The sequence below is a fragment of the Bos grunniens genome, chromosome 1 (genome assembly GCF_055505025.1).
Source record: "Bos grunniens cultivar Pamir isolate PY7600 chromosome 1, Bosgru_T2T1.0, whole genome shotgun sequence".
Classification (NCBI taxonomy): Eukaryota; Metazoa; Chordata; class Mammalia; order Artiodactyla; family Bovidae; genus Bos; species Bos grunniens.
Genome location: NC_141165.1, coordinates 20,636,771 through 20,649,074, shown reverse-complemented (window position 1 = coordinate 20,649,074; position 12,304 = coordinate 20,636,771). Strand labels below are relative to the sequence as shown.

At 37.7% G+C, this 12,304-nt stretch overlaps 1 protein-coding gene across 1 annotated transcript in view; it reads left to right on the top strand.

The window, feature by feature from the left end:
• Positions 1 to 12,304, top strand: part of ACAD11 (acyl-CoA dehydrogenase family member 11) — a 117,066-nt gene that overhangs the window by 23,987 nt on the left and 80,775 nt on the right. Inside the window, exon 5 of the mRNA XM_086352066.1 lies at positions 3,442 to 3,606. Within this exon, the coding sequence (XP_086208192.1) occupies positions 3,442 to 3,606 (165 nt within the window). The remainder of the gene's footprint in view (positions 1 to 3,441; positions 3,607 to 12,304) is intronic.

Here is a 12,304-nt window from a genome sequence, read left to right as displayed (position 1 = left end):
TGACCCGGATAATCACGATGGTGTGATCACTCACCTAGAGCCAGACATCCTGGAATGTGAAGTTAAATGGGCCTTAGAAAGCATCACTATGAACAAAGCTAGTGGACATGAATTCCAGTTGATCTATTTCAAATCCTGAAAGACGATGCTGTGAAAGTGCTGCGCTCAATATGCCAGCAAATTTGGAAAACTCAGCAGTGGCTACAGGACTGCAAAAGGTCAGTTTTCATTCCAATCCCAAAGAATGGCAATGCCAAAGAATGCTCAAACTACTGCACAATTGCACTCATCTCACACGCTAGTAAAGTAATGCTCAAAATTCTCCAAGCCAGGCTTCAGCAGTACGTGAACAGTACATGAACTTCCTGATGTTCAAGCTGGTTTTAGAAAAGGCAGAGGAACCAGAGATCAAATTGCCAACATCTGCTGGATCATGGAAAAAGCAAGAGAGTTCCAGAAAAACATCTATTTCTGCTTTATTGACTATGTCAAAGCCTTTGAGTGTGTGGATCACAATAAACTGTGGAGAATTCTGAAAGAGTGGGAATACCAGACCACCTGACCTGCCTCTTGAGAAACCTGTATGCAGGTCAGGAAGCAAGAGTCAGAACTGAACATGGAACAACAGACTGGTTCCAAATAGGAAAAGGAGTACGTCAAGGCTGTATATTGTCACCCTGCTTATTTAACTTATATGCAGAGTATATCATGAGCAACGCTGGGCTGGAAGAAGCAGAAGCTGGAATCAGGATTGCCAGGAGAAATATCAGTAACCTCAGATATGCAGATGACACCACCTTTATGGCAGAAAGTGAAGAGGAACTCAAAAGCCTCTTGATTAAAGTGAAAGAGGAGAGAGAAGAAGTTGGCTTAAAGCTCAACCTTCAGAAAACTAAGATCATGGCATCTGGTCCCATTACCTCAAAGGTAATAGATGGGGAAAGAGTGGAAACAGTGTCAGACTTTATTTTTGGGGGCTCCAAAATCACTGCAGATGGTGATTGCAGCCATGAAATTAAAAGACAGTTACTCCTTGAGAGGAAAGTTATGACCAACCTAGATAGTGTATTGAAAAGCAGAGACATTACTTTGCCATCAACGGTCCGTCTAGTCAAGGCTATGGTTTTTCCAGTGGTCATGTAAGGATGTGAGAGTTGGACTGTGAAGAAAGCTGAGCGCTGAAGAATTGATGCTTTTGAAGTGTGGTGTTGGAGAAGACTCTTGAGAGTCCCTTGGACTGCAAGGAGATCCAACCAGTCCATCCTAAAGGAGATCAGTCCTGGGTGTCCTTTGGATGGACTGATGCTGAAGCTGAAACTCCAGTACTTTGGCCACCTCATGTGAAGAGTTGACTCATCAGAAAAGACTCTGATGCTCGGAGGAATTGGGGTCAGGAGTAGAAGGGGTCGACAGAGGATGAGATGGCTGGATGGCATCACTGACTCGATAGACATCAGTTTGAGTGAACTCCGGGAGTTGGTGATGGACAGAGAGGCTGGTGTGCTGTGATTCATGGGGTCACAAAGAGTCAGACATGACTGAGCGACTGAACTGAACTGAACTGAATCTGGTAGTAAATTGTTTGTTACTTATCATGATAGCTGTTCCATTCGTAGGGTAGATACAAGTATGCCCTTGCTCAAGTTGGGGAAATCTCCTATGAAAGATATGTCTTGTACTGTATATTTAAGGAAGATTAAAATCCAGAGTGATAGGGAAAAGATGAAGAGCATTTCACATCAAAGCCCCAGATAAGTATGGGGCTGTTTCCCTTTGTACATATGTCTTTTTCAGGGGGCAGAAGGAAGAGAGACAGGAACCAAGGTTGAAGGAATACTCACTATATATCCGGTCCCATGCTAGATGAGTTATAGACCCAGTGTTTTTTAATCTTTGTAACAACCTTATTACATAGATATTAATACCCTCATTTTGCAGATGAGGCAACTGAGGCTTGCAGGTATTAAGTAATGTACAAATAAGTGGCCTAAACATAATTTAAACCCAGCTCTCTGTGATTCCAAAGATGAAGGTCTTTACTGTACTAAATTGAACAGAGATACCTTAGAAAGTAGAGAGAGAGATAAATAGGCAATATTATTTCAATTGGTGGAGGACTTTGAGAATAGGTTGAGTTAGTTGCATTCAATTCTAAGAAAAATAGGAAAAAAATTTGTATTTTCATGTCTGTAATATATTTCAAAGATTCTTTAGAAGATTCTATGGGTAATTAAAAAAAAGATTAAAATGAGAAATAAAAATCTCCCTTCTTTTTCTAATCCCCATATAACATTTTTCAGAGACTACTTGTTTCTTGTGAAATTTCCTATTTTTTTTCGTATGTAGGTATATGAGTTTGTTCTATTTTTTTTTCCTTCTACAAAATAATTGCCATATAAAGGCTAGAACCTACATCTCTTGATTCCTATTGTTGTTCAGTCACGAGTCGTGTCTGACTCTTTGTGACTCCATGGACTGCAGCACACCAGGCCTACCTGTCCCTCACCATCACCTGAAGTTTGCCCAAGTTCACATCCATTGCATTGATGATGCCATCCAGACATCTCATTCTCTGACACCCTCTCCTCCTTCTGCCCTCAATGTTTCCCAGCATCAGGGATTTTTCCAATGAGTCGGCTGTTCACACCAGATGACCAAAGTACTAGAGCTTCAGCTTCAGCATCAGTCCTTCCAACAAGTATTCAGGGTTGATTTCTCTTAAGATTGACTGGTTTCATCTCCCTGCTGTCCAAGGGACTTTCAGGAGTGTTCTCCAGCACCACAATTCAAAGGCATCAATTCTTTGGCATTCTGCCTTTTTTTACGGTACAGCTCTCAAAACCATACGTGACCACTGGGAAGAACCTAGCCTTGATTATACAGACCTTTGTTGGCCGAGTAATGTCTCTGCTTTTCAAAACACTGTTTAGGCTTGTCATAGTTTTCCTGCCAAGAAGCAATCGTCTTCTGGTTTCATGGCTGCAGTCACCATCCACAGTGATTTTAGAGCCCAAGAAGAGCAAATCTGTCACTACTTCCACATTTTCCCCTTATTTAGTTTTAAGCTGTCTCTTTCACTCTCCTCCTTCACCCTTATCAAGAGGCTCTTTAGTTCCTCATTGATTTCCACCATAGAGTGGTATCATCTGCATTTCTGAGGTTGTTGATGTTTCTTCCACCTCTTGATTCATAGGCCAGTGTTTTTTTCCCCCTGATAAAAGTCTAGAAGTAGAATGGAACTAGATGGAAGAGAAACTTAAGTGTTGAAGTTTTTAGGCCTATGTGAGTGTTTTAGACTAAGATAAGTATCATAGGCATTATTCCTGAGTATTTAAGACTGAACCCAAATTTGATATAACTGAATTTTGTTTTAATTTAAAAATTGCTGAATCTTATGTTCTACTTTCAGCTCTGTCATTTTTAAAATTTATTTATCTTTAGGTATCAACCTGGACAAAGCAATATCAAGCTGCAGCTCATCAGGACATCCCTGCCATGAACCAGCTATCTGACTGGCTAATGAAAAACTTGCCAGATAATGACAATGAAGAAAATTTGATTCATGGAGATTTCAAACTAGATAACGTAGTTTTCCACCCTAAAGAGGTATTGGAACTCCTGTTTACAATAAACTGAGTATGTCTGACTTGGGATACAAGTACTAAGTAGATGTTGCCCTAGAGTGCTGAAAAAGCCCAAACCATCCCCATTCTTCCTCTACATTCAAGACTATCTTCACCACTCACAATTTTTGGAAATGAGTCTTGTAGATTTTCTGGCATAGGTATCTTCTTATCTTTAAGGCCAGGTCTCATACTGGCATTTACTCAAAAGGTAGTAAACTACTTTAAAATAATTTGGGAATTTACATACATGTTGCTGTTTTCTTTAAAGATGTTTTTCAACTGCTAAATATATTTAGCTTATCCATATTCTTGCTCTTTCTTCTGGTTCATTTTCATTTTTTTCCCCTATCTGATGAAGAATTTTTAATTTTATTATTATTAGCTCAGAGGACAGAATTCCAAAAGATTCCTTTGAGGCTTCAGAAGAACATGTGTGAAGTTAATGGAATCTTGCTCTATATAAATGTACTGAGTGTAATTTTCATAAAGAGTACAAACAAATCAAAACTATAATCCTCCTCCACTGAGCATAGTGAGGCCTAGAATTGAAAGAGTGTGGTGGGACTAAAGAAAGTACTTCAGTTCTCTCTTTACCTACATGCCTTTGGGCAAGACATTTGGCCCTTAGTATTCTAACACTGCTGTGAAAGATTTACAGTTCCCTGAATCCTCCTCCTTAGGGCAGGATTTTCTGGGTTCATTAGTTTTATCAGAATGCTGAGATGTTACAGGGCCAGAAGAGCTATTCTAAATTCACGTGCTGAGCTTCTGGGTTTCATGTTCTTTTCCTGTAGGAAGAGGATGGGGGAAAATAGCATTATAAATTATATTGTTGTCATAATTCAAAGTAGTACTGTATCTATTGAAAGTTCAAATATAAACACATATGAGCACATTTATCATTAGAACAGAAAATTTTTCATAGAAAAATCAGTTCGGATATTTAATTTATGTATATGTAATTATATGTATATGTGTGCATGTAACTTTGTTAATGGTATGGATGGATTCTGAATTCTAACTTTGTTAAATATAGAATAGGAAATTGAAAAATCACTGATTTATAACAGAAAAGTTATAAAAGCTTATGCTTTAAAACTGGATCTGGTCTATATTTTATCTATATCAATTGATTCATTAATATTTTTGGAGCCTATCTTTGAATAGGTCACTGTTGTTTATGTTTTCTGTAATTGTAGTACTTTTCTTTCATTTCTTAATCAAAGAAGGGATATTTCAGACCTAAATCTCTTTATTATGTGTTTTCTACCAAGGTGTTTAAATATGCTGAAATTAGATATTAAATATGCTGAAGTAATGACAGACTATAGTAAGTTCCAAATAGTTATTTCCTTTTTATATTTAATCTCATGTTAGAAAACCATTTCTTATAAAATTCAAGTTAGCAAACAAAGATCATCTTTCTTAAGTTCTGTGGAGGCAATGCCAATTTGTAACATATGTCTTTTCTGTTTTAAATTCATATGTCTTTTATGTTTTAGGGTTATATAATAGCTAGTAAAATGTCTTCTACTTTATACTTAGTAATGCCATAATTATTAGTGATGTAAAATTTAATCAATTTGTCTCATATAAATACAGGTAGCTAATTTTTTATGGAAGTAACACACAGTTGGCAAAGTGCCAATCAACTAGCATTTATTTATTACCAACTATGTTCCTTGAAACATGGAGGTAGAAGGAAAAACAGCTCTTAATGAGCTCAAAATACAGATGGAGAGAAAAGATAACTGTGGTAAAACAGAGAACAATACATACTCAAGTGCTAAACTATATCATACAATAAAACTAAGACTAGTCAAAAAGGGAAAAGATATCCACTGTGGTCTGACATTAAAAGCTATGAAACATTACAAATTAATTCTAGTCAATAATTTACTATAATTATTCAATAAAATATTGACTAATAGTTTAAAATTTCATAAATAAGTAGGAAATTAGACTATTTTTCTTTTTCATGAAGGCACTTCACAAGTTGAAATATCAGTCCCTGGATTATAACAAGTTTAGTATGTGTATGTTTGTGCTCAGCTATACATGTTCCTAAGAATATGATTGAAAGCTTTTTATTTTTCCTTTGAGGGTAAGGATTGTATCTTTAATTTTTTTCTTACTTTTGTTTCTAAAGCCTATATGGTAAATGCTGAGTAAATGGGGACCTTCTAGACTAAACCTCCTATAAAGCAGTAAATGCATCTTACTCATTTATGCAACAGCTACATGTTTCTGAATGAATCTATGCTAAAAGAACTGATTATAATTAATCACTAAGTAGCTGTTTCCATCTCATTTACTTATGCTTAGTTTCTATTCTCCAGTAGTATGGCTGTCCCCACCTCTGTGCCTCCATTTTTATTGTAGCTTTTAATTTTGAAAATCTTTAAAGACTCACAAGAAGTTATAAAAATAGTAATAGGGGAGCTGTGTATCCATCATCCACATTCCCCAAAGAGATCTCACACAACTACAGCAAATTATTATCAAAGCCAGGAAATTGATATTGTGTGCATTTTGAATTGGGGGGAAAAAACAAAATCAGGGTTCCCAAGAAGCTAAAGTGAGGTAATTGATATGGAGCTGATGCTGACCTTATTTTAATTCTTTTCTTCTTTTCCCCTCTGTTTTTAAATTCTAGTTTTCTAAGATATCCTATCAAGTTCTATTATTTAGAAAAAAATTAGAACAAAGTAAAATCTTTACTCTTTAGTAAATATGTACTAAAACCTAAACAGTGGTATAGGGAATGGGATTATAGCAGGCTTATGAATTTACATTCCTGTGATGTTTAAGGTTTGACGTTTTATTTTTTTTCCCCAAGCAATAGCTTATTTTAGTTTTGTCATCAGAAAACTCAGTAATTAAGGAATAAAACAAAAACAATTTTGAATGATAAACCATCCAGGAATGCATGTGGTAAGCCAGTAGAGAATTACTAAAGGGAATAAAAGAACTGAACCATGTTACTCAGTTTCACAATCCCTAGTCATTTTCTAATTACTGATATGTAAAGTATTTGAAGCATATTTGAACAAGTGTTTCAGTAACAACATGCTCAATGAAATGTTTAAAAGAACTCCAGTTTTCCTGGAAAAGATTGTTAACTTTCCAAATATAAATCAGCCATCTGGCAGAGAAATGTTTAAGATTTTGGAGTTTGGTATACCTATTGCCATTTCAGCTTGAAAGATAAATATGTTTAATTAGGAACAGATAAACCCATAGGTATTTCATCTGCCTTCAGTAATTAGTAGTCAGATGTATTTTAGATAAATATAAGTACACTGGTTCTTCTGAAGTCATCTGCCTTGCAGCATTTTATATGTTGTCTTATGAAAAAAAAAAGATTTGATATGCAAAGCACAATGTATTTTTAATGGGTTTTTTTCCTTCTTAATTCCCCCATTATTTCTAAGATGCCAGTGTAGTTGGGAAAAAGTTTAGTTATAAAATTTAATTTTATTGCTACAGAAGACATGGGGATGTGTTTTTCCCAATCTTTTTACTTTACAAATAGTTTTAGATACCCTTAATATGCTCTTTGGCCATAAAACCAGGTTTTGAACACAGGCCTACTGACTTCATTTCACACTGTCCTGCTTCTCATCTCCTCTGGAACTGGTCAATTTTGGTAATCTAGAAACTTAAACCCTTGTCTTTGACCACATCCTCACTACCTTCTGGGCTTCCCCGACGGCTCAGATGGTAAAGAATCTACCTGCTATGTGGGAGACCTGGGTTCTATCCCCAGGTCAGGAAGGTCCTCTGGAGAAGGGAATGGCAACCCACTCCAATGTTTTTGCCTAGAGAATTCCATGGACAGAGGAGCCTGACAGACTACAGTCTATGGGATCACAAAGAGTCAGACATGGCTGAGTGACTAACACTTTCACTTTTCTTTTCACTACCTTCCACTTCTCTTATTTATACCTCACCTGAGATGCTACAAATTTGATTGCTCTTACTTTAGAATTCATGAACCCCTTATGACTTCATCTGACTTCTCACCCTGCCTGGCCTATTTGGGCATCATCAGTCATTTAAAAAACTACCTTCTTTATTATCAATGAAAAAATAATTTTTTGACAATGAATGTGTGTGAAAATAACGTAAGAGTTACAAAGTTTCCTGACCTTAGCTTACTTGTTATTCCAGAATCTTCTCAACTCTTGTCTATATATATAATCTCCAACCCTGATCTTGATTCATCATATTTTTGCTGCAGAATAAAGTCATAGTCAGATTAATAGGGTTTGGGACATATTTTTGCTGCATAATTTCATCTAGGCTCTAACTTCTCTCTATAAAATCTGTGAAAAAATTTTAATCCCTTTTTCAAATCTTTTGTATTCTTCTTGAACTGTCAAGTTGTTTTTTACATCTAGACTCTTACTCTCAGCATTTAGACTTGATTCATTTTTGTCTTTTTAGTCACTTTTCAGCACAAGCTGCTTTTAGGGAAATTCCCTGGAAGTTCCCTTGATACTGATGAAGATATTTCAGTCCTCTCCTTCATGCAGACTGCTGGGTGACATTTTTCCTAAGCCATTACCAAGAAAAGTTGTTACTTTCTAAAAATTGACATATAGTTGATGTACAGTATTATATATTACAAATGTACAGTATAGTGATTCATGCTATTTAAAGGTTATATTCAATTTATAGTTATTATAAAATATTGGCTATATTCCCTGTATATTCCAATGTGTCCTTATAGCTTATTTTATACATAATAGTTTGTACCTCTTAATTCCCTACCACTGTATTGCCCCTCCCCTTTCCCTCTCCCCATGGGTAACCAGTAGTTTCTTCTCTGAATCTCTGAATCTGTTTCTTTTTTGTTATATTCATTAGTTTGTTTTATTTTTTAAATTCCACATATAAGTGATATCAAACAGCCTTTGTCTTTATCTGTCTGACTTCTTTTACTAAGCATAATACACTCCAAGTCCATGTATGTTGTTGCAAATGGCAAACTTTCCTTCTTCTTAATGATTGAGTAGCATTCCATTGTATATGTATATCACGTCCTCTATATGCATTCATCTGTTGGTGGACACTTAGGTTGCTTCTATATCTTGACCATCATAAATAGTGCTGGTGTGAACATTGGATGCACGTATCTTTTCAAATCTGTGTTTTTGTTTTGTTTCAGTTATGTACTCAGGAGTGGAATTGCTGAGTCATATGATAGTACTAGGGCTTCCCTGGTAGCTCAGTTGATAAGGAATCAGCCTGCCATTCAGGAGACCCTGGTTTCATCCCTGGATTGGGAAGATCCCCTGGAGGAGGGCATGGCAACCCACTCCAGTATTCTTGCCTGGAGAATCCCCATGGACAGAGGAGCCTGGCAGGCTACAGTCCATGGGGTCACAAAGAGTCGGACACGACTGAGCAACTAAGCACAGCACAGCACACGTGATAGTACTGTGTTTAGTTTTTTGAGAAACCTCCATACTGTTTTCAATAATATTAGGCTACAGGAATTTACATTGCCATCATTATATGAGGGGTTCATTTTCTCTACATTCTCACCAGCATTTGCCATTTGTGTTCTCTTTTCTGATAGCCATTGTGACAGATGTGAAGTGATATCTCACTGTGGTTTTGATTTGCATTTTCCTGATGATTAGCGATGTTGAACACTGTGTGCCTCCTGGCCATCTGCATATCCTCTTTAGAAAAAGATATATTCAGGTTTTGTGCCCAATTTAAATCATATTTTTAAATAAGATTTAAATATTTATCTTTGGCTATTCTGGGTCTTAGTTGCAGCACGTGGGATCTTCAGTCCTTGCAGCATGCAAATTCTTAGTTGTGCCATGTGAGATCTAACTCCTTGACCGGGACTTGAACCTGGGCCCCCTACATTAGGAGTGTGGAGTCTTAGCCACTGGATCACCAGGGAAGTCCCTAATCAGCTTTTTTTAAAAAAAATATTGAGTTGTATGGGCTGTTTATATATTTTGGATATTAACCTCTTATTGGTCATATCATGTGCAAATATTTTCTCCCATTTAACAGATTGTCTTCTTATTTTGTTGATGGCTTCCTTTGCTATGCAAAAGCTTTTAAGTTTAATTAGGTACCATTTGTTTGTTTTTGCTCTTCTTTATCTTAGGAGACAGATCTAAAAAAATATTGCTACAGTTTATATCACAGAGTGTTCTATGTATTTTCCTCTAGGAGTTTTGTTTCCAGGCTTATACTTAGGTCTTTAATACATTCTGAATTTATTTTTGTTTTTGTATGAGAAAATATTCTTATTTCATTATTTTACATGTAGCTGTTCAGTTTTCTCAGCACCAGTTGTTGAAGAGACTGTCTTTTCTCCATTGTATATTCTTGTCTCCTTTCTCATACATTAATTGAGCATGGATTTATGTCTGCATTATCAATTCTGTTCCATTGATCTGTGTGTGTATTTTTTGTGTCAAGACCATACATTTTGATGATATGATACTATACCTTTGTAGTATTGTCTGAAGACAGGGAGCATGAGTCCTCTACCTCTGTTCTTCTTTCTCAAGATTGCTTTGGCTATTCCAGATCTTTCGTGTTTCCATAAAAATTTTATTTTATTTTGGCCACACTGCACAGCTTGTGGTATCTTAGTTCCCTGACCAGGGATTGATTCAGGCCTTCAGTGGTGAAAGCATGGAGTCCTAACTCCTGGACCACCAGGGAATTCCCTCCATACAAATTTTAAAATCATTTGTTCTATTACTGTGAAAAATACCACTGGTATTTTGATAAGTATTGCATTGAATCTATACCTTGCCTAGAATTAAAGTGATAGTCACTCAGTCATGTTTGACTGTTTGTGACCCCATGGACTGGATATTCCATGGAATTCTGCAGGCCAGAATACTGGAGTGGGTAGCCTTTCCCTTCTCCAGGGGATCTTCTCAACCCAGGGATCATACCCAGGTCTCCAGCATTGCAGCTGGTTTCTTTACCAGCTCAGCCACAAGGGAAGCCCAAGAATACTGGAGTGGGTAGCCTATCCCTTCTCCAGCAGATCTTCCCAACCCAGGAATCAAACCACGGTCTCCTGCATTGCAGGCGGATTCTTTAACAACTGAGCTACGAGGGAAACCCTCATAGTTAAATGAGTTAAAATCGTCATTTTAACAATATTAATTCTTCCAGTCCAAGAACATGGTACGTCTTTTCATCTGTTTCTGTTATCTTCATTTTTTTCATCAGTTGCTTATAGTTTTCCAACTGTAGGTCTTTTACCTTCTTCAGTTCAGTTCAGTCCAGTCACTCAATCGTGTCTGACTCTTTGTGACTCCATGAATTGCAGCATGCCAGGCCTCCCTGTCCATCACCAACTCCCAGAGTTCACTCAAACTCACATCCATCGAGTTGGTGATGTCATCCAGCCAACTCATCCTCTGTCGTTCCCTTCTCCTCCTGAATCTCCTCCTCCCAATCCCTCCCAGCATCAGAGTCTTTTCCAATGAGTTGGCTCTTTGCATAAGGTGGCCAAAGTTTTGGAGCTTCAGCTTCATCATCAGCCCTTCCAAATGAATATTTCAGGGTTGATTTTCCTTAGGATTGACTGGCTTGATGTCCTTGTTATCCAAAGGACTCTCAAGAGTATTCTCCAGTGCCACAGTTTGAAAGCATCAATTCTTTGGTACTCAGCCCTCTCTTCGGTCCAACTCTCAAATTTGTACATAACTACTGGAAAAACCATCAGATCAGATCAGATCAGATCAGTCGCTCAGTCGTGTCCGACTCTTTGCGACCCCATGAATCGCAGCACGCCAGGCCTCCCTGTCCATCACCAACTCCTGGAGTTCACTCAGACTCACGTCCATCGAGTCAGTGATGCCATCCAGCCATCTCATCCTCTGTCATCCCCTTCTCCTCCTGCCCCCAATCCCTCCCAACATCAGTCTTTTCCAATGAGTCAACTCTTCGCATGAGGTGGCCAAAGTACTGGAGCTTCAGCTTTAGCATCATTCCTTCGAAAGAAATCCCAGGGCTGATCTCCTTCAGAATGGACTGGTTGGATCTCCTTGCAGTCCAAGGGACTCTCAAGAGTCTTCTCCAACACCACAGTTCAAAAGCATCAATTCTTCGGTGCTCAGCCTTCTTCACAGTCCAATTCTCACATCCGTACATGGACCATTGGAAAAACCATAGCCTTAACTAGATGGACCTTTGTTGGCAAAGTAATGTCTCTGCTTTTGAATATGCTATCTAGTTGGTCAGAACTTTCCTTCCAAGGAGTAAGCATCTTTTAATTTCATGGCTGCAGTCACCATCTGCAGTGATTTTGGAGCCCCCAAAAATAAAGTCTGACACTATTTCCACTGTTTCCCCATCTATTTCCCATGATGTGATGGGACCAGATGCCATGATCTTTGTTTTGTGAATGTTGAGGTTTAAGCCAACTTTTTCACTCTCCACTTTCACTTTCATCAAGAGGCTCTTTAGTTCCCCTTCACTTTCTGCCACAAGGGTGGTGTCATCTGCATATCTGAGGTTATTGATGTTTCTCCCAGCAAGCTTGATTCCAGCTTGTGCTTCTTCCAGTCCAGCGTTTCTCATGATGTATTCTACATATAAGTTAAATAATCAGGGTGACAATATACAGCCTTGACGTAGTTCTTTTCCTCTTTGGAACCAGTCTGTTGTTCCATGTC